This window comes from Arachis stenosperma, chromosome 3, assembly GCF_014773155.1.
Source record: "Arachis stenosperma cultivar V10309 chromosome 3, arast.V10309.gnm1.PFL2, whole genome shotgun sequence".
NCBI lineage: Eukaryota > Viridiplantae > Streptophyta > Magnoliopsida > Fabales > Fabaceae > Arachis > Arachis stenosperma.
Window position 1 is genome coordinate 136,867,361 of NC_080379.1, and position 22,216 is coordinate 136,889,576.

The 22,216-nt window shown below is 32.9% G+C and overlaps 3 protein-coding genes across 5 annotated transcripts; 1 reads left to right on the plus strand and 2 right to left on the minus strand.

Annotated features, from left to right (window-relative positions):
• Positions 1 to 3,377: 3,377 nt before the first annotated feature.
• Positions 3,378 to 9,224, plus strand: LOC130968424 (methyl-CpG-binding domain-containing protein 13-like). Of its 3 annotated transcripts, none has more exons than XM_057893686.1 (9): positions 3,378 to 3,595; positions 3,822 to 3,902; positions 4,015 to 4,122; positions 4,724 to 4,858; positions 5,734 to 5,829; positions 6,115 to 6,234; positions 6,642 to 6,705; positions 6,832 to 7,011; positions 7,144 to 9,224. In XM_057893686.1, the coding sequence occupies exons 2-9, from the start codon at positions 3,822 to 3,824 to the stop codon at positions 8,964 to 8,966; spliced, it is 2,607 nt and encodes an 868-aa protein (XP_057749669.1). In that variant the 5' UTR covers positions 3,378 to 3,595; the 3' UTR covers positions 8,967 to 9,224. The 3 variants fall into 3 exon arrangements, with proteins under 3 accessions (XP_057749669.1, XP_057749671.1, XP_057749670.1); XM_057893688.1 differs by having other exon boundaries at positions 4,021 to 4,122; XM_057893687.1 differs by having other exon boundaries at positions 3,455 to 3,595; positions 3,773 to 3,902.
• A 410-nt stretch (positions 9,225 to 9,634) lies between these two features.
• On the minus strand, positions 9,635 to 20,760 carry LOC130968426 (16 kDa phloem protein 2-like). Its single transcript, XM_057893690.1, has 6 exons — positions 20,418 to 20,760; positions 10,601 to 10,696; positions 10,454 to 10,519; positions 10,257 to 10,383; positions 10,011 to 10,125; positions 9,635 to 9,881 (listed from the first exon to the last, which is right to left on the minus strand). The coding sequence occupies exons 1-6, from the start codon at positions 20,428 to 20,430 to the stop codon at positions 9,816 to 9,818; spliced, it is 483 nt and encodes a 160-aa protein (XP_057749673.1). The 5' UTR covers positions 20,431 to 20,760; the 3' UTR covers positions 9,635 to 9,815.
• Positions 11,486 to 12,377, minus strand: LOC130968425 (protein P21-like). The gene has a single exon (XM_057893689.1). It carries the CDS (start codon positions 12,342 to 12,344, stop codon positions 11,667 to 11,669), a length of 678 nt encoding a protein of 225 aa, XP_057749672.1. The 5' UTR covers positions 12,345 to 12,377; the 3' UTR covers positions 11,486 to 11,666.
• Positions 20,761 to 22,216: the final 1,456 nt, after the last annotated feature.

Here is a 22,216-nt window from a genome sequence, read left to right on the forward strand (position 1 = left end):
TAATTATTATTTATATATTATAATAGTAAAAAGTTAACATTATATACTTATATATTAATATACAGTAAACACTAATCTATATAATTTTTGTAAAAAAAATATAAATATTAAGTGCACTATAAAAATTGAATTAGGCGATTTAGTTAAATAATATTGATGAAGCAAATTTGTTCCTAAAAAATATTGAATGAATAATATTTACACTATAAAAATTAGATTTAGTGATTTAGTTAAAAAAATAATTAAATGATATTAAACACAAATAATTAATATAATAAAATATTACAAATTAATAAAACTCATGTATAACTTTTCAAACGTAAGAATTAAAATTGGAATTGTACAATTATGTAATAATAAATATTTTTTTAGCAATGCTTCTTAGCATATTAAATCATATATCCAAATAAATAAAAAGACTAATTATTTATAGTTATATGTCCTAAATTATATAGAAAAAAATAAAAAATACAAACCCTTATTTTCAAATAGTGAACCCTTTAGTTTTTATTATTAAGCTAATCACTATAAACACTAATAAAAGATTTATTAGTAACTAAAAATTAAAGTCGTAACTTATGAGAAATATATTACCTTCAAAAATCGTATAAGTTAAAAAATCACAAATATATAAAATAATAAAATAATAATACAAAGTCTTATTCTCTATTGGTGAACTCTAAAATTTATATCATTAAACTAACCACCATAAATAATAATTTTTAATATATTTAATTATTAATTATATATTCTAATAGTAAAAAGTTAACATTATATACTTATATATTAAGTTAATAAACCGTAAACAATAGTATATAATATTTGTAAAAAAATATATAAATGTTAAGTGCACCTGATAACTGGATTTGATGACTTATTAAAAAATAAGTTAAATAATATTGATTAAGCAAATAATTTATCTAAACAATATTGAGTGAATAATATTTACATTATGAAAATTTGATTCAGTGATTTAGTTAAAAAATTAATTAAAACATATTGACTACACAAATAATTTATCTACAAAATTATTACTATAAAATACTATAAATTAACAAAAATCATCTATAACTTTTCAAATCAAAGAATTAAAATTAAAATTTTATAATTATGATATTTTTGAGCCAATCTTCTTAGTATATTAAATTATATATCCTAATAAATAAAAAGACTAATTATTTATAGTCATATTCTAAATTATATAAAAAGTAATAAAAATATGATACAAACCCTTCTTTTTAAATGGTGAATCCTTGAGTTTTCATCACTAAATTAACCACCGTAAACGTTAATAAAAAATTCAAGAATAACTAAAAATGAAAATCATAATTTATGAGAAATATATTACAATCAGAGATCTATGAACCGAAAAGGCCACAAATATATAAAGTAATAAAACAATTATATAAATCATTGTTCTCAATAAAGTGAATCTTAAACTTTATATCGCTAAGTTAACCACCATATTCAAAATGCAATAAATAAGTAATTTTAAACGGTGGACAAAAGTAATTATTTTTTATTTTAGGTTTTAGTTAATTTACTTGTTCTTATAAAATAGGATTTTTTAAATAAATAATTTAATTATTTTATTTACCAAAACATATAATTTATAGTATATTTATTAATTTGCATCACATGATTTGTAGTATAAAAAATTATGTGATACAAATTGATAAATACACTACAAATTATATATTTCGGTGATAAAATAATTAAATTATTTATTAAAAAATCTATAAAATACATTTTTCTTTTAATTTATTAAACTTTGTAAGTTTTTCATTTTAATTTTATTTCTTATAAATTAGATGAAATGTTCGCTAAAACAATTTCAAGATGAAAAAAATAATAATACATGATAATTATATTCTATTTTAATTATTTAAAAAAACACAAGTAATTTTTTTTTACATTAACTTCTAGTCTAAGAATAATTCATCACCGAGTCAAAATTCATTTAAGCAGGGGAGGTGCACCTTCTTATGTTTGTAAAGGATGCTATTCGACATTTCAGTTTTTGGGCAAAGCATTTTTTACTTGACTGATTTGGACCAAAATATTGGAAAAGTTGGGCCCACAATCTACACAAAATGAATAGTATAAAAAAAACATTGGGCATTGCAGGATGCATTGTTTGTGACTTTGTGGCTCTTAGTTGGGCTTGTGTGCCCGTTAAAACTTTCTAAGAAAAAAACATGTTTTTTTTAACTAAAAAAAGAAAAAAAGGAGCTTACCTAATCTTATCTTTGGTCAATGGTCATTAATGAATGGGTTAATATCATTTTTTTTTATTTTATATTTTTGGTCTAAAAGTGTGATTTCATCTCTTCATATTCTTGTAAAAATTTGTAACAAAAAACTTTTTAAAAATAGAAAAAACATATAATACATTAAAACAATATATAAATATATCTTTTTTTTTAATTTAAAAATATTAAATTAATTAAAATTCAACCTCTAAATCCAAAAGAATAATATAACACAACATAATATAAAAAATTAAAATAAGTCTTGATACAAAAAATATATATAATACATGAGATTATTAAAATACTTATAGTAATACCTAAAATATTAACGATAATTAAATAAATTCGTATTATTCGGTTCGGATTCTCGCAGTTATCTTGAAAGAATTTCCTCTCCTATTTCTATTTCTGCAGAAAAAAAATTCTATTTTTGAATCCCATTTGAAGCAATATCTTCAAAGATACCCGTATTTTGATTTTTTTTAAAATTTTTCACAATATTCTTTACCCTAACAAGAGGAAGACTACTTCGTTGCGAAGAAGAACTATTTTTGCCACCCCTAAACCAATTCTCAAGCGGAAGACTGCAATGAGGGTCCAGAGTTACGAAAACAAAAACAAAATTTCATCATACCCAATAAGGACCGTGGAAGGCCCACACTGAGAACTTATTGGCGGTGAAACAGTTAAATGAAACAAATTAATTTGATGAAAACAAGTTTACATTTTTTTTACACTCAACGATTTTGGACAATAAAAAGTGAAAAAACTTCAAGTCTTCAACATATGCAGAACTTATTAACTGAAATATGAAAAAGGGGAAAAATATTGCAAGTAGAGTAATTCTTTAATTTAACGTAACAAGAACGAATATTAATTCATAAAATTAACACATTCAGCTGTAATTGATGCAAATTATCCAAAAGAATCTCCTTTTTCGGGAACAATTAACTGTGACTAAAACGCACCGTTGACCAGCTCACTCCTAGACTTTGAAACTGAACTACACGAGTTTTTATTAATTTAATTGAATCAATTAAGATGGTTGAAAGCGGAAAGTAGAAAAGAGGTGCGAAGGAAGTTGCACCTCAATCTTTGATTGAGAGGAACACGTGGGCTGGACTAAAATTATATTAAATATTAAATTAAAATTAAAATTAAAATTAAAATTAAAATTGATAGATATATTATTGTAATTGTACTAGTGGCATTTGGCATCAATACTCAACTAAGAGATTGAAGACACATCCTTTGAACTGAAAGCTCTTTTGGTTTCAGACGCACAAACAGGTTCACATGCAGTTGCAGATCCTCCAATTCCTAATTCCCTAAACTACGGCACCGTAAGTTCACCGCTAACCCTCACCGCTTGTCTTTTCAATTTTAATTATCACTTGCTTCAATGTTTTTCAGTTTTCATCAACACTTTTTCTTAACTGAAGAAGAAAAAAAAAATTCATATAGGCGACTTTTACCTTTGACTGTTGGTGTTATCTTGAATTAATTTGTTGGGATGGTAGAATAGTTGTATATCAATTAATCTTTGGTGATCCAACTTGCCTTCTGAAGATGGCCGAACCTGATTCCGAAACGCCTGAACAAACAAATACCCAGATAAGCAGTAACGCAGAATGCACACCTGAACAACAAGTTAGTATATATTTTGAATTTGAATTTGGATTGTTTCTTTAAGTAATATATTCCCCCAATCAGCTAAGCTTTTTAGCCTTTTATCACTTTTCCCTTGCTTGATGCATGACAGCTTCAGATTGTAGATAAAGCTATTGATCGCCCTGAGTGGTTACCTGATGGGTGGACTGTGGATATCAGAACTCGCAAAACTGGTTCGCTTACGGGATCTGGATATAAGGTGGTAGATATATTCTCCAAAATTACTTGTTTGGATATTCTTTTCAGAGATCTTCTGAAACTTTAGCAACTTCTAGACCGTCTTCTTTATTTTTTTTCTTTATACTTGTTTTCTGGACCGTCTTCTTTATTTTTTTTTCTTTATACTTGTTTTCTGGACCGTCTTGAGAAGGTAAACATTGCCACTAACTCTTATTTACACAGGAGACAGGACTTAGGTTTCTGGCCTTGAAACGTGACTAAGTTTCATAATAGTAGAATAATTTCTGAAATCTGATTATTCTGAAGTGTTGCCTTCAAATAGTCATTCTAAATTGCTGTGCTGGATTTAGAGACATCTTTTGACATTAATATCCTAATAATTTGCAAATGGTGGTAATTTATTTTCTGTTGTTTTGTTGTTGCCTTGTTGGACTAACAATTAATGCTTAGATAGATTAATTCTATAATGCAGTATTATCCTTCATATTGTACTTATTCTGTTCCCATCTATTAATTATTCTTTGAAATTGCTAATGAAGTCTCTGAATGAATGTGTTATGTACCTGTCAACATCAGCAGTGCATCTTATTGCTCACTATTAAACTGTTTTCTTGTTGCAGTGTTACATTGAACCATTAAATGGATACACATTCTACTCCAAACCTGCGGTATTACGATATCTGGAATCTAAGGACAGTACATGCATTCCGAAGAAGAAGAAAGCGAAATCCCCTGCCACAGGGTCCCCAAGCATCGTTAGTATCCCTATATCCTTAGTTTGGTTCTGGGTGAATTCTATTATTCTACCATCAATTTATCATATTTTCTTTCTTAAAATCATTCATTATGTTGCTGTGAGACGCACGTGTTATAATTTTCATAATTAAGAACTATTCATGAAACAATGGAGCCAGTGTCAAGTACACTTAACAGAATCTCTTTTTCTTCTTCTTCTTGTGTGTGTCTAACTCTGTACAAAGGACTATGGCATTGTAAATAATAAAAGTACAACCAAAATAAAGACAAAGTTATACATTAATAAACCATGAAAGAATGCAGAACCCATAGTGAAAGAACTAGTCGGATAATGAGAATGGTCACATCCACTTGAAGCCTTACAAATTACAATTGTATGTTTCATGCTACGAATTAGCCCCTAAAGTTGCATAAGTTTTAGTGTTTTGTGATTCTTCTTTACTTGGAATTTGTGCCAGGACATGATAAATAACATGAACATACAACCATAATCAAGGAAATTTAAATCATGGAAGAATGTAGAACACATAATGAAAAGCTATTCTGTTACTGGGAATGGCTGCATCAGCTTTAGGCCTTAAGATTATGTGTTATATATTATGAACTGTAAGACAATTAGCCCCTGGTTGGTATTTGCCTCTAAAATTGCATCACATTTTGTGTGATTTCGTTACTCTTCTTCACTTGGGGTATCTGCCGTTGGTGCCGTTTGGTGCACGTGTCTTAGACAAAAGGCACAGTAAGTTTCTTGATATTGATTACTGAATGACCTCGATTTAATCCAGTGATTACTATTAGAAGAAATAAGATGTGTACTTGTATCTGGAAAATTCTTTTTAAAAAATATAATTTCATAGTTTTGCTTTGTTTTTAGGTTGCGATTGAGAAATCCATTGCAGAGGATCTACCACCTGGGTGGATAAAAGAAGTAACAATTAGAAAAAACCACAACGGCATCAGGAAAGATCCGGTATGACATTTCATTCAATGATTGGTAGAGATTCAAGATTCATTGTCCCTCTCTGCCCTAAAGACATCTTATTTAAGTATATACAAGCTAGGATATTCGTACAACCACATTCTTTTTTTTGCTTCAAATCAAGGTTTTTCTTCCCCTTAAAAAACTATCTCCTTTCCCATTTGAAGAGGTGGGCTGCAAAAAGTCCCATGTATTATGTAAATTATGATTGGATAATATTCCAAAATTGTGTTGCTTATATAAATTATGAATACATTATACTTATACTTCCAACAGGTATATAAAGATCCAGTAAGTGGCCATGCTTTCCGTTCCAAGAGGGATGTACAGCGTTATCTTGCATCTGGGTATATTAGGCCTTCTAGAAAAAGAATCCAGGATGGAGACAAGTTAACTGTAAGGCTTTTTGGCTAATCACTATGAGTACCACCTTACTATTATTTCTGTTATTAGGATTCCCGTTTTCTATTGGTGCCAACTCTGAACTGCTAAAAGATTAAAAAGAATATAAGGGTTCTTCAATCATGTCAGACTTGTGACATATTGCAAGAGTTCAACCATATTGACATTTTAGTGACAAATTTACGTCTCTAGTGTTAGATAACAATGATGTTTTCTTTCATGAAGTGTTTCCCTTTTGCATATGTATGTTCCAAATATTTTCTTTGCCGTTAATTGTCTAAAATCTAAGCATGCTATATAACGTTGGTCTTCCAATCAGTTATTTTATTGTTTGACTTTTGCATGTGAGAAATCAAGTTGAAAATAATTCTTAGTTATTTCTCTGCTTTCATTGGATCTAGCCATCACCTGCTGGTAAAAGACACAAACTGAATGAGTCTGCACCTGAACAACAGCTTTCTGCTGGTAAGAAGTCATGCATGCATATATTTGGATTTCTTGATCAATTGCTCAACAAATTCATAATGCTAATAGGGTGGAGAATTATGTCATTCACATATGAAACCCACTTGTATACATTTCTAACTTCAGGTGGAGCAACATTTGATAAAAGCAGCTTAGAACTGATAGATGACAACAGCTCAAGAAAAGGACAAGATGTGAACATCCAATCTGGAATGATGATGGTTGCTCCTATTTCTGTTGTAAAGATGCATTCACTAGAGGATAGGGCTGAAGACCTTTCTGAAATTGAGAAAATATCTGATCCAGGTAGCTCAGCATTGCTTCTTTTATATTTTTTGACGCATTTTTCTAAAAAGAAAAAGAAAGATTAAAAAAAAATGAATTCTCAAAAGAATCGTAAAATTTGCTCCTTGCTGAAGTTGGACTGAATTTCTGCAGATGATATGCAAGAGGAGCATGTTGGGAATAGGATGGAGAATGGTAATAAAAAGAATCACAGTAACCCTAGCAGATCCAAAGAGGGGGAGTTCAATGTGCATCGCCAATCTTCACCACAACTCCATAATATGAGAGAGCTGCACAGTCCTTCCCAGGTTTTGAAGCAACTTGGTGGATTTGATGATGACATGAAGATGAATAATTCCATGTCCTGTGAAAAGACCCCCAAACTTGGTCGCAAAAGGTCAAAAGTTGAGATCAGTGCAGACTTGCAACAAAGTGAGGGTGTGTCAGCTGCAGAGCTTGCAGATTCTGCACCGCTAAAAAGAGAGTCAGCAAATAAAAAACGGAAATCTTATAAAACCCCACCTATTACAGGTGATCAACTGGAGAAACTGAGAGGTAAAGAAATGTATGATGAGAAATCAGAACCCCAAGTGTCATCGGCATTCAACTACTCTTCGTCTGACCCAAGCTTAGAAAATGCAACTAATAATCTGCAGAGTATGTTACTAGTTGAGAATGGACCTAATACTACTGGAATCGCTACAGTTCTTCAAACTGATATTCAAAAGAAATCGGTTGACAGTGTTACTGGAAGAAGCGAGGATGGATACCCACAGGTACGTTCAAATAAATCCAAAAAGAAGAAAGAGCTTAAAGTGCCTATGCGAGTATCAAAGCGACTTGCTGGCCTTGAACCTGAGGTACAGCCTTCCGGAAGAGCTCTTGAATATGCCACTAGAAAATCAAGAAAAGAACCACCACCTGCAACTGCTACTCAAATTTCAATTGATGGGGCATCTGACCATCTTAACCTTGAGGAAGAAACCAAGCTTACATGTCATGCATCTCATAGTTTGAAAACAGAAGTACTAAGAGAATCATCAAACCAAAGTGAGAAGTCATGCGATGCCCCAACTGTTCCCAAGGAACAATTGCAGAAAGTTATTGAAGCTGAAAATACCAGTGATGAGAGATCAGAGCCACAGCTTCCAGTGCCATTCGGGGGGGACTCTTGGTCAGATCCATGCCTAGAATTTGCATTCAAGACTCTTACTGATGATGTGCTATTTCATCCTGCAACTGACATTTTGCCTGTTATAACTCCCGATCTTAATTACCTACCAAATACGGAATTGCATGGGGTGATGATAACCAGTGAAGAAGCTCATGATAACTCAAACCAACCCCAGAGCAAGAAAGAGCTTAATATGGGTAACCCCTCAGAACCATTCCCAAGGCAACTAGAGAATGCTCCTAAATTTACAACTAGTGAACCTTATGGTGATGAAGGCTACACAAGGAATTTAGCTGGAGAATCTTTACATAGTCAAGTTGGAAACGTAATGCCACTCATGCATCATACAGTGATACACCAAGATCCATCGAAGGAAGGTGTACAGGTTCATAAGGGTGAATCCATTATAATGGGGCCACCTCTGGTTGAAACTGGAACTGTAAACCATGATAACTCTAAGTCACAGTTCTGTGCCTCCTTTGCAAATTCTTGGTCTGATCCATGCCTTGAATTTGCATTTAAGACTCTTACAGGTGCGACATCAGCGGACAATAATTTACAGCAACCTCCAAATTTCCATAACCAGATCGATGGTGGCTCATTGTTTCCTGACTTTGGATCTTCCAGCTTTTCTCAGAGCAATTTCTCATTTTACCATGACATAGGAGTGAATTCCATGCCGGGGCAACAATCATCACGTAGCAATCCAATTCCACCCTTAGACAAGGCGAGCCAGCGAGGTTATCCTGAAGTTGATCCGCAAAATCAATATTCTCAGTTCCACAATCATTTTCCAAGGTAAACTAGTAAAAGATTTGATGCATGCCCCAGAAATGTTGCTACTGATTGTACTTTATAGATTGTCACCATATTTTCTTAGTTTTGATGGTGACATTTGTGAATACATTATGAACATAAGACCTAGTTTGGTTGGTGCTCTGCATTGTTTCTGGAAAATGTCTAGGCAGGTAGGTAGGTAAAGCAGGCAGGTTCCGATCTTGTCATCCTTCGCTAAGCCATCTAACTATTGTATCTATGTTGTATTGTGTAGTATTGTTTACTTCTCCTACCAAATGCTGTCAAATCCTTAAGCTTATTGCCTCCATCCTAAGATCTCACTCTGCTTGTTTAGAGTGTTACTACCACTTTCTTATCTAAGGGTATGTTGTGAGGTTTTATTGGAGTGTTACTGACTTACTGTGTTAGAGAGAGATGGGAAAGATTAAAATGAAATTAAGTATAACCTTTATATTTCAAATCCCTCCTCCCTCTTTCAAATCAAACTCACATTAGGTCTTATCGTGCCTCCCAAATCGCAATGTCGTTTTGCATTGCAGATTTAAGTGACTGGTCTCGGTATGTCCACTGTTGTAATCTCGATTATTACATAAAAAGTCAAATGAAAATATGCAATGATGGGCATGGCCTCATTTAGAATGGATGCATGCATTTTCAAAATTATAACTTCATTGGTGATATAGAGATTTACATACATGAAGCAACCAAATTATAACTAATTTAGCGTGTATAGTACTAATTCTACTCAAAATAAAGTTCCTACAATGGCCAACTAATATCAAGATCCTCATGTGGTACAAGTTTAGAAATTAAATTATGTTAATGTTAATAAAGAATTCAAAAATATTTGGTCTCAGTAATAAGCAGCAGACTCCTTCCATCCACCAAAACTTTCGTCCATACCCCGATTACGGTTTTGCTGCATTAGTGAACAAACGTAAGTCAATAGAAGAAGAATAATCAAGTAACAAAGGGTTTGTTTTTACGATGTTTTAAATTGAAATTTTCTTTTGGTTGATATGAGAGAGAAAGCAGAATAAGAATATACATCGGGCGTAAATTTCAGGCCAAGTCTAATCTCCCCACAATAGTGGTCATTCTTGACAACGGTGTATGAATGGGGTGGAACTCTTCCTTCAGCAAACACCGAAGCCAGTGGAATGCTATAAAAAATTATCAAAACTAGAGTTAAACTTGTAATAACAGGGATGTTATTTGAATCAATAATCCCACTAACAATTATCTAAAAGAAAAGAAAAGAAAATGTATGTTATTGCATGCAATATATACTCACGTAAGTTCTCCAACAAAGTCATCACGTGTGCCGAGATCTTGGTCCATGATCTTCAAATGGATATCTTTAACGCCTTCAGACACGGTGAACACAAACGTCTCATTCCATTCTGGATTCGTTCCCTGGTCTGCATGATCAATAGTGTAAGTAATTAGAATGAAAACGAACAAACAAGTAGTAGACACATGCATACATACTTGATGCAACACTGCTTTGCTGCGTCTGAGTACGGCATGTGAGAATCACGAAGGGGTCCATTTTACCTGCTCCATCATTATTTCATATGTGTGTAAAAATAATAAATGTAATAATTATATATGTATGTTTGTGCATGATGAACTTACAAAGAAAATCAGTATTCTCAAGTTTCTTGGCACTGACAAGAAGGACTTCAAGGGTTCCTTGCGGCATTATGGGCTTCCGGGGAGAGAGACTATCATCTGGGAAGATAAAATGGCGCAAATTATTATTTATTTTGTGCCTGCTAACAACACATTAAGCGGTTTCCAAGGCGAGTGATTAGGAATCATCATGTGATGTTAATGAGAACGAACGAGGCTCTATTATTTGCTTTTCCATATTTGCCATTTAATTCTTTAGTTAAAGTTTGGGACATTCACGTCCATTAACGTTTAATTCAACAAATAGCATTATGATTTTTCCTACTCATAATTGATGGCTCTGGACTATCGATTCCGATCCATCCGGATGCAAAGCAATCAAGCTAAGCAACGTTGACGGCAAGCTTTAACCTCATTATTTCAATAAAGCACCAAGTACTAACAAAGAGGATTTCGCACATCCATCAAGAATGTATAACTTATTATCGTCCCCTTCAATAAAGCTTTTATTGTTTCTTCCTTTCTCTCTCTATGGAAAATGTTATTACTCACTCCACTATATCCAACATAATTTTCCATGGCAGCCCTTACAGTATCACTTCTAGCCATATATAGAAAGAATTCCTCATTATTAGTGGACTCCACGCATGCACCCATCACTACTCTCCATATAGTCCTTGAAATTGAATTACAAAACGCTATACTCACTTACTCTTTTTGAAAGTTTCGATTTAAGGGCTTGTCCTTAGCTAACGAATTACTGTATGATTCGAACTAACACTTACTTAAAAACGGATTAAAAAGTTAACTATTAGACCAATCTAAATTAATTATCTGAAGGCCTATAAGACAGGATGTTAATAATACTAACTGTAATGACAATGAAAATGTACACACAGCCTGACAGCCTTAATCTTTTATTGTCACCATGAATAATTTATTAAGAATACTCCATTTGTTAATTATTATATTAATGACAGAGATTTATATACGCCCAAGACGTACAAAGTGGGCCCTTTATTTGGAGGTGCTAATTAACATAATTAATTAGCGGCGGTGTAGGGGAGGTTCAAGGGCAAAAGACAACCTTGTAGTTGGTTCCTCCGGGGCAAGTAAACGTGCTTGTCTGGTCATCCTTAGGGTAACTGTATGCGTCAGGGCACCTAGTCTTAAAATATTTTGAATAATCAGTGGCGCTGCAGCTACCAGAATTGCAACAATACTGATCCGTCTTGAAAACAGTGCAAGGGTTGTTGCAGCCGCCATTAGTCTTCAGCTGGCTAGGGCACTGTCCGATGATATCGGCAGTGCAGCTAATGGAGCGCGTGCACCCGTTTGAGGTGGGGCTGAACTGCATCGGAACGTTGAAACCGTCCACCAAGGATATGTCATAGAAGTCCAGGTTGTTGTATTGGTTTAGGGCGAATTCTGCCAGCGTGTTTGGTGGTTGGCCGTATGCGCTGCACTGGAGCCGACCGCCGCAGTCGCCGGTGTTGCAGTGTCCGTTTCCTGAACCGTCGAAGCTGCACCCTGTTCGGGCCCAAATCCGTGCTGCGGTCGTGCCGGCGGCAACCTGAATGGTCCATGTTTGGCCAGAGTTAAGCTGCCGGCCGCCTCCGGTGGGCACCGCGGCGGCCCAGACGGTGTAGGAGCATTTGTTGATTATGTCAAACTGTGCTGCCCTGGCGGCAGCGAGGTATGTGGTGGCGAGGACGAGGAAGATGGAGAGGGTTTTGGTTATGGCCATTATTATTGTTGAGTTTGGTTTCAGTTGAGTGCAAGAGGGTTGTGCTTTATATATAGGATTTTTTTTTTTTTTGTGACGATCGATGCCGTGTTCTTGAATGAGATAATATGATGAAATCATAGACTAGTCAACAAGCAATGTAATTGGAAAGTTCAACATATAGGCCACCATAGTTAGTGTATAAAAATGTACTTCACTTTAATTTCCAATAATAAAATACATATTTAATCAACTGTTGAATTTATATATTTACGAAAGGGGTTTTGCCGTGATTATCGCAAACTATTTAATTTAGCCAAAGCCAAGGCTGAGAAATTCGTGTGTTGAACATTTTATTGTTGCTCTATAGTGAATCTTGGATGGTGATATTATTATTAATTTTTTTCCAGCATTACCGTTGAAAAAAGAAGAGATGGCAATATTAATCAACCAAATTATTCACCGGCGATACAATCAACTATATTGGAAAATCTACACACGGCTAAAGTCTAGTCTAAACACATTTTCAGACACGGTCAAATCATGTGCGCTCAACACGTATAAATGAACAAGTAGTACTGTATTAAACAATTAAGTAATCACTCAAAATATGCATGATTAATATGACAAATGTAGGATTAGGGTTTAGTGGGGGTACGTATTTCGTATTCTGTATAATTTTAAAAATAGAAGATAAGTGATAGAGTAAGTGGGGAAGAGATTTTGAAGGTGAAACACGACAAGGCACTCAATAATATTGGCGGAAGAGATAAGGGGGAGAGTGGGAAGGACTTGCATCAACAGAAAAGGAAGATCATATTTCGGAAGGAATTTTTAAACCTTTAAAGATTTATTTTAGGGATAAAGTTGTGGGATCTAAGATTGCTAAAGTTTTTTTATTCGTTGAAACTTTACGTGGAGATAACATTGCGGTAGTTTCTGGGAAGTAAGGAGATCTCTTGTCACCGAATATAACGTTTATCTAAGAGGCCAAGAATTGTTTGATAGAACCTTATAAGGATGCTATAGTGATTAAGGTGTTAGGTAAACATTATAGCTACACTGCATTGTCTCATAAACTCCGAACGGTATGGCGAATTAAGGGGGGTTTTGATTTGTTGGACGTGGCGTTTAACTATTTTCTTGTGAAGTTTGATGTGGCTGAGGAGCGAGAAAAGGTTCTCTTAGGAGATCCATGGATGATTGAGGGAAATTATGTGGCAGTGAAGTTTTGGGATCAAGAGTTCAGATCAAGTGAAAACTGTTTTGGAACAACTCTAGTGTGGATTAGAATTTCTGGATTACCAATTTGGTGCTACCAAGAAGATACAATTCGTGTTGCAGCTGCAGTTGACATCCCTGTCAAGGCTAATTTGACAACAAAATTAGCTGAAAGAGGACGATATGCCCATGCCTGTGTTCAGATAGATTTAGGATTGCCAGTGACTAAAAAGATTCTTGTTGAAGGTGTTGAATATGAGGTTGAATATCAAAGTCTTCACCTTATTTGTGACTTCTGTCTCAAGTTTGGTCATGATATGAAGGTATGCAAGACTGACAGCAATGCGGGAGGAGGAACTAATGCCAAGGTGGTCGGCGATGTAGCAAAGCAGCCAGAAAGCTCAAATTTAAAACATCCAATGCATGTGGAAACGGCGGCAAGTTTTCATTTTGGCAAGAATTTTGGAGGTGAGACAGTAAATGTTGCTGTCCCGGATTTGGTGGAGAGTGATTTACATGCTGTTCACGTAGACCATGCACAACATGAGAATTTGGAAGGTTGGACTCAAGTAATTAGGAAAGAAAAATATAAAATGGGTCAAAAGCCTTCTTCTAGCACCCATCAGGTCCAACCAAAAGTAAAGAAGACTCTTAACAAGGCTACCAATACTTGGATAAGGCTTAATCATTAACGTTCAACACATGCTATTGGATCCAAAGTAAAATTAAGCAGGGGTATCAATATTGGAAAGCCGGTTAGTGTGGCTTCTTCGGAGACCCATCACAATGTACATCATCAGCAGCAAGGTGAGACAACAAATGATACTGTGCGGAAGCGCCCTCACCCAAACTCTTTGCAGAATTCGCCGACAGATAAGGATGGAGCATTGGCGGTGGTGTGGCGTAAGTTTCGATGGAGAAAATTGAGTGCAACTTGAAAGTCCATTAAAGGTGGGATCGTCGAAGATAGGGACATCATGTTGAGTCTCGGGTGTGTTACTAGAGTTCTCTTTTTCCTGTTTTTTATGGATAGTTTTAATATCATAGCCTGAAATGTGAAGGGTGCGTCTAACAAGATGGCCCGTGTATATTGCAAAAATTTGGTGAGAATATATAAACCATCTTTCTTCTTTCTCTTTGAGACTCATACTGTGTTTCATAATTTGAAGAATTTTTAGGATAAGTTGAATTTTCATTGTGTTGGTATTGAGAAAGCAGTAGGACATATGGGTGGCATTTGGTTTCTCTCTTCTATTAGTAAGGCTTGGAATCAAGAGTTTGGAAGCGTTATTGAAAGGCTTAAGATGGTTCAACTTTGGACTTTAACTCAAAGGTTTTTGGAAATATTTTTGTGCGAAAAAGTAAGTTGGAATATCAGATTGATCAGATTCAATGGCGTTTGGAGGTTACCGATATGTTGTCTCTGAGAATTAAAGAAGCTGAACTGAGGGAAGATTACAATAGGCTTTTATTATAAGAGGAACTTTTTTGGTACCAAAAATCTAGAGAGCAGTGGGTCAAGTATGGGGATAGAAACACTAAATTCTTTCATCTTCAGACTTTGGTGCGTAAAAACCATAATAGAGTACATGGATTATATGTTAGAGATAGATCTTAGTCTATTGATCCAGATATTCTCTAAGAAGAAGCCCTCTCTTTTTACAAGAATCTCTTTGGTACAACGGAAGAGGTTGAGGTTGATTGTTTAGGGGATGTTCTAATGCCCACTCTAAGTACCGAGGCTTGTGCTAAGTTAATTGACATTGTCTCTTTTGCGGAAGTCAAGTCAGCAGTATTTAGTATGAGCCCTTTTAAGGCTCCTGATCCAGATGGCTTTCAAGCTTATTTTTCTAAAGAATATTGGGAGATAGTAGGCACTAAGGTTTGAAATATTGTTCAGAGTGCTTTTTTGGGAGAATACTTAAATCCTAGCATCATGGAAACTCTGATTGTGCTTATTCCTAAAATTGATAACCCTACCTTTATGAAGGATTTCAGACCTATTAGCTTGTGTAATGTTGTTTATAAAATTATCACAAAAATATTGACTAATCGACTTCAGCCCTTCCTTCCAGATATTGTTAGTCCTTTACAATGAGGTTTTACTCCGGGTGGTGGTGCTTCTGATAATATTATTATAGCCCAAGAAATTCTGAATTTCATGAAGCACACAAAATCTAAGAAAAGTACTCTTGCTTGTAAAATTGATCTTGAAAAAGTTTATGATAGGGTGGATTGGAGGTTTTTGGAGAGTACTCTCATTGCTTTTGATTTTTCTATCATCACTGTTAATTTGATTATGAATTGTGTCTGTGCACCATCTCTTTCTATTATGTGGAATGGGAATAGATTGGATAGTTTTGCTCCTAGAAAGGGGCTTAGACAGGGTGATCCAATGTCTCCTTCCTTATTTGTGCTTTGTATGAAAAGACTGGCTTGCTATATATCTCATAAGGTGGTCGAGGGTGTGTGAAAACTAGTTTCTGTCACTAGGGGTGGTCCAAAATTCTCTCATTTGATGTTTGCAGATGATCTCTTACTTTTTTGTCAGGCTACAAAGAGTCAGGTCCAAATGGTCATACATTCTCTTAACATTTTTTGCAAGGCATCTGGCATGAAAGTAAATCTTGAAAAGTCTAAAACTTTTTGTTCTAAAAATGTGACTGCTCGTAGAAGAGATATTTTTACTAGTGTTTCTTCAATACGTTTTACTTTAGACTTAGGACGATATCTTGGAGTTAACCTTAATCATTCCCATACCAGTAGGGCTTCTTTTCATTCGGTGATTGAAAATATGAGGGGAAGATTAGCTAATTGGAAAGGAAGGCTTTTAAATAAAGCAGGGAGACTTTGCCTGATCAATTCTGTTGCAGCATCCATTCCTGTCTATCATATGCAGGTATTTTTTTTCTAAATTGGGTTTGCGATAAATTGTCTTCTATGATGAGACAGTTCTTTTGGAAGGGTCAAGTTGATGGCAGAGGTCTTTCTCTTGTTAATTGGAGGATCGTGGTCATTCTAAAAAAATTTGGTGGCCTGGATGTTAGAGATCCTGCATGTGTTAATATATCTTTATTTGGTAAATTAGTTTGGCAACTTTTTCATTGTCAGGATAAGCCTTGGTTTGCTCTATTGAGGTTGAAGTATCTGAGGAATAAGGGAGTTTTAGATGGTCCTGTCCCTTGCAATGCTTCTCATGTTTGGAAGAGTATCTCAAAAGCTTTTGGTGCTTCTAAGGATGCCTTCTCTTAGTGCGTTGGGTCACTTGATCAATCTTTTTGGTTTGACAATTGGAGTATTGAGGGCCCAATTGCTCAAGATGTTCCTTTTGTACATATATCTGACTCTAATTTAACTATTAGAGACATTTGAAAAGATAGTCAATGGAATCTCCATGATATTTTCTCTAACATCCTAGAATATGTAAAACAGCGTTTGAATGCTTATAATCCGGATTTGAATGTCGGAGAGAGTTCGGGTTGGTTGTGGGGTGTAGCATCTTCTAGACTCTACTTAGCTAGGAGTGGATACAGTTGGCTAGCCAAAAGAAAGTTTGACTGGAATGAGCGTGATAATTGGTTGTGGGTATGGCGACTGCATATTCCTGAGAAGTACAAGTTCTTGATTTGGCTCAGTATTAATAATGCTATTCCTACGGTAGAGTTTCGTTTGGGTCGTAGCTTAGCTTTATCTAGCACTTGTCATCGGTATCAGAATGGTTCTGAATCCATTATTCATTGTCTTCAGGAGTGTCCTAGTGCCAAGGAGGTTTGGAACATTTTAGGCTTGTATTTAAATAACTCAGACTTACGTGATTGGCTCTATAGAGGTATAAGGAGTGGATATGTTTTTCTTTTCTTTTCGACCATCTGGTGGATTTGGAGAAGCAGGAATCATTACTTATTCAATACAGATGACTCTTGGAGTGCTAGTAAAGTGGTGAGTTTGATTCATAGTTCAGTAAGGGAGCTCCACACTATTTTTACTATGCATCAATCTTTGTCTCCTCCTTCGCTTTGTTTGCATTGGGCTCCACCTCCAGTTCATTCTGTTAAATTGAATTGTGATGCTAGTTGTTTTGCTCCTTTTGGCTATGTTGGTTTTGGTTGTATCATTCGCAATTCTGATGGATGTTTTTTTAAAGGTTGCACTGGAAAAGTTGAAGTGTGCAGTGTTCATTTTGCTAAATTGTATGCGATTTGGAGAGGTTTACTTCTAGTTTGGTATAGTGGATTTCATGAGGTTATTTGTGAAACGGACTGCTTAAAAACTCTTTTCTTAGTAAACTAAATAATGCTTGGTAAGGATATTCTAGAATAGAATTTGGCAAAAGCATATACATGAGGTTATGAATTGGAATTGGAGAGTCTCTATTCTTTTAATTCAGAGAAATACAAATAGTGTTGCAGATTGTATGGCTAGAGCAGTTGTTTTTGGCTCGGACATTTACTCGAATTGGAGTCAACCATGAAATGAGTTTCAACATTTAATAGATTTAGATATGAATTTAATTAATTAATTTAGTTTTGTCTCTGTTTTTTTTTTCTTTTCTGTTTAGTCATAAAAAAAATTTTGACAAATGTAAACGCCAGTCTTCACAATGCGAGTTTGTTTTCACTTAAAAATATAGACGCACGAGGCGAGGTTTTTTAATTTGTTTTAAAGAAAGAAAAAAAAAAGAAAGAAAAGATATCTAGTTAAAAATTATTCTGAAAAAAATTTTGGACAGATAAAAGTCATAAAATATCTTGTTCAATTGAAAACAAGTAAAGTGGATAAAAGTATAGAGACGCGATGCCTTTTCATCGAGCTCTTCTAGAATTAAAGATTGCTTGGAAGTTTCATTCGTTTTTTTTGGACAGGGAAGTTTCGTTCGTTTAATTCATTATCCAATGCCGTGTAAAGTGTAAACTATGACTTAGAATAGTGTCACCTTCATAGTCTTTCTTGTTTATTTGATTACTATTTTTTTTTCTAAACAGAGGGACAGAGGCCCAAACAAAGAGACTACACAGAAGAAACAACTCTAGGAGGCCAACCAGCCCCAATTACATGATTAAACTTCTTTTCCTTTTAGTGAGACAATAATAACAATTGGGTGCAGTGGGCCCAGTGGCTATAGCTAGACCGAGACATGCATCTCATAGGTAAATGGTGTGCTTAAATCTACTAAGCTCATGGCAATATGGTGGTGTTGATTTTGATTGCATTGGCAGCGCTCCATAATTTCAATAGTTTTTTTTTTTTTAAATAATTGTGTACAATGCTTTTCTTATGATCTTAATGATGTGTTGCATGGTTGGTGTGGATTATTTTAGTGTGTTATGTTTGGTGTATTTTAAGTTATAATTGTTGTGGCTAAACACTCGTGAATTTTGGTATGTCCTTGTTGGCAATATCAAAGTAAATGAATTACAAATTCTTTGTTTTTCTCCTTGTTTAGAGTCGAATTTGTAAGAACGATTTAAAGAAAAAAAAATTAGTGGCTGAAGATACCACTCTAAGAGTCTTGTATTTTTTGGGGTGTTGTTATCAGTGGTAGAGTTTTGTGTGGATAAGGGGAGGTCCTGTTTCCAAAAGTTTTTGTAAAAAATATTTTTACTTTAAAGAAAATAAAATTAATTTATTTGATTAAATTGATATATTTTTAACTTATATATCTGAATTTTATGTCTATTTTTATCATTTTTTTAAAATTTTTTATTCTATTCTATTTGACATAATAAATAGCATATCTTTAAATAAACAATAAATAATATATCTTTAAATCAACGTTACAAATTAAATATCATTATAGAATTAACACTAAATTATATTTAATTTTTCATATAGTTTCATGCATTATTTTATTTTTAGAACAATAAAAATTATAATATAGCTAATAATAATATCAGTTATTAATAAAAGGTAATTATTTTATTTTTAAATCAACTTTATAAATTTAATATCATTATCGTATAATACTGTTTATATTAATAAATTTTGATATTTTTATTTTATTAGAAATTTAAGACTTTATTTTGTTGTATTATATTATTTAATTTGTAATAAAAATAATAATAAAAATAATTAATCTTGAGACTTTTAAAAGATAAATATTATTAAAAATAAAATTAATTTTTTAAAATATTAAAAGTTAATTTATAAGTTATAATTAATTTTATATAATTTAAATAAAAAATTAATTTTTTAAAAAGAGAAATCAGTTTTTAGATAAAAAATAGTTTTCTAAATAAAAATAAATTTTTATGTGCAAAAATTAAATTTTTTCATGCAAAAACTAAATTTTTTTCATATAAAAACTGATTTTTTTAAATTGATTTTTTATTTAAAATCAAATTAACTTATTAATTTAAACAAAATTTTTTATTAATCAAAATCAGAATTATTTTTTATTAATCTTAACTATATATAATCCTATATATTAATAATAAATTTAAAAATAAAATAATTATATTTATAAATTTTATTTTAATATAAATATTATTATATAATTTTTTATTAAAATTTCTGACACTGTAAAATATTTTTTCAAGCTGTTGTTAGACAGGAGGGGATGGGGGAATATGTATTGGGGTTGAGGATGAAATATTTGGACAATGCCTAAATCCAACTTTTCTTTTCATTTTTGTTGGTCAGAACTTTTTTTCTCTAAATCATATATCATCAAATTCATTTGGGGTAAGCCGAATAGACTTTAGGAAAAACAAAAATCTTCCATCACAGGTTTCTTCTGTATTCAGATAAAGAAAATATTCTTCTCTATGAAAATGGGCCGTTAAGTTTAAGATAAATGCACCAAATGAAATGATCAGCTATATTCCAGACCAAAAAAAAATTCATAAAAGCTTCACCAAATAATATGGTCCTTACCAATTAGCGCCATGTTCACCTCTTCTGAGGATAATTAGATGCTGTATATATGGCCTATTTCCTCACATGCCATGGTTTGTCGTCTCATATAGCGTTGCAAGATCAGATACATGCTTTGATAGGGGTCGCTGTTAGCCTATTATATGCTTATAAATCACCTAAATTACTTTGTTGCCCTATTTTTACCTCTGAAAACACAGGGCAGACAAATACAAAGTTTTCTTAGATATGTTATTGTTTTTCTCCAAAGGGAAAAGGCTTTCGTTCACGGAACAATATCTCTTGGGATTTGGGAATGGGCTAAGGTAGCCGATATTCGATACCCATCATTTCGAAGCTAAAAACTCATGTAGGGACACATTACAGATATGCCATTATCTTTATGCCTATACTAATTCCAATAATATATGTATTTATTTAATTAAAATGTTTATCCGTTCCATTTTCTTTCTATTGATTATCCTATCCATATCATTTGCTGGCCGTTTTACGTCACCTCGTACATATTCATATTCGAATCTTCAGCAAGGATTCAGGCATTCAGCTGTGCCGGTCAATTGCTCAACTCATTATATATGCCCATGTTCTTCTGTTATTTTGTGTTGCGGTGACTCGCTTCTCTTTTCTTCGGATCACAATCATAGCAATTAAATTTTTTAACCAATCACCAACAAATATAATATAGTAAATGAATTTTTAATTTTGTCATTTACAAAAATATTTAAATTTAGTGGCTTAAATATATTTTTTCGCTATTATAAATACTAATTTTTTTATTCTAATCATGTAAACTTTAAAATTTATCTAAGAATAAAATTAAAAAGAGAGTATTCTATAGAAAAAATTTATCTAAATCAAATTTATTTATTTATCCTTTATGTGATAATAAAAACTTATTTTTAGTTTTATATCTTTCAATAATTGCGGATCTAACGTAATCCTAAGCTTTTGCATCGTGCAGCTGTAATTGAACGATCCCAATGGGAATGGGAGTGTGATTGTAGTCCCAGTTCATTAATGAGTCGCACTTAGACTTTGTTTGGATAGAGGAAAGAAAATGGAAGAAAAGAAAATGAGAGGAAAGAAAATGAGTGAAAAAAAAATAAAAAAAAAGTAGAGTTATTTGTATGTTGTTTGGATTAAGAGAAAATGAATGGAAAGAAAATAAAGAAAAATTTTTTTTTGTTTAGATGAAAAGAAAAGTGAAAAAAAAGAAAATCATAAAATATAAAATTACATTAATACCCTTATAACAAAATAAAGTATAAATATTTTTATTTATTTATATTTTATCACATTTTATAAATATTTAAAATATTATAATTTTATATATTTAATTTAAATTATTTATTTAATACACATATAATATTTAAATATAAATTTTTATTATAATAATATATTAAAACTATTAAAACTAAATTTATATTGATAATTATTAATAATAATATAACTATGGGCAATATTGTAAATATACAAAAATAATTTTTCTCTCCTAGTTTTCTTACTTGTTATGGATGGAAAATTTTTTTGGTGAGACCCACAAAAAAATTTTCCTTCCTTTCCATTTTCTTTAGCATCCAAACAAAGAAAAATAACATTTTCCATTCATTTTCCTTCTATCCTTTTTCTTTCCTCTTATTTTCCTTTAAAACAAACATAGTGTTAATAGTGGGACCTGACGTGTAAACCCAATCCGCAAAGCCTAAACTGAATTAAATTACAAACCAGAGAAGAAAAGAAAAGAAAAGAAAAGGAAAGAAAAGGCGCCAAACCAACTAATCAAACGGATTAATAGGGAT

Coding starts and splice junctions, on each gene's coding strand:
- LOC130968424 (XM_057893686.1), top strand. CDS start 3,822: ATGGCCGAACCTGATTCCGAAACGCCTGAACAAACAAATACCCAGATA. Junction 3,903..4,014: donor AATGCACACCTGAACAACAA/GTTAGTATATAT, acceptor GATGCATGACAG/CTTCAGATTGTAGATAAAGC. Junction 6,706..6,831: donor TGAACAACAGCTTTCTGCTG/GTAAGAAGTCAT, acceptor TTCTAACTTCAG/GTGGAGCAACATTTGATAAA.
- LOC130968425 (XM_057893689.1), bottom strand. CDS start 12,344: ATGGCCATAACCAAAACCCTCTCCATCTTCCTCGTCCTCGCCACCACA.
- LOC130968426 (XM_057893690.1), bottom strand. Junction 10,520..10,600: donor TGAGAATACTGATTTTCTTT/GTAAGTTCATCA, acceptor ATGATGGAGCAG/GTAAAATGGACCCCTTCGTG. Junction 10,126..10,256: donor GACTTTGTTGGAGAACTTAC/GTGAGTATATAT, acceptor AATTTTTTATAG/CATTCCACTGGCTTCGGTGT.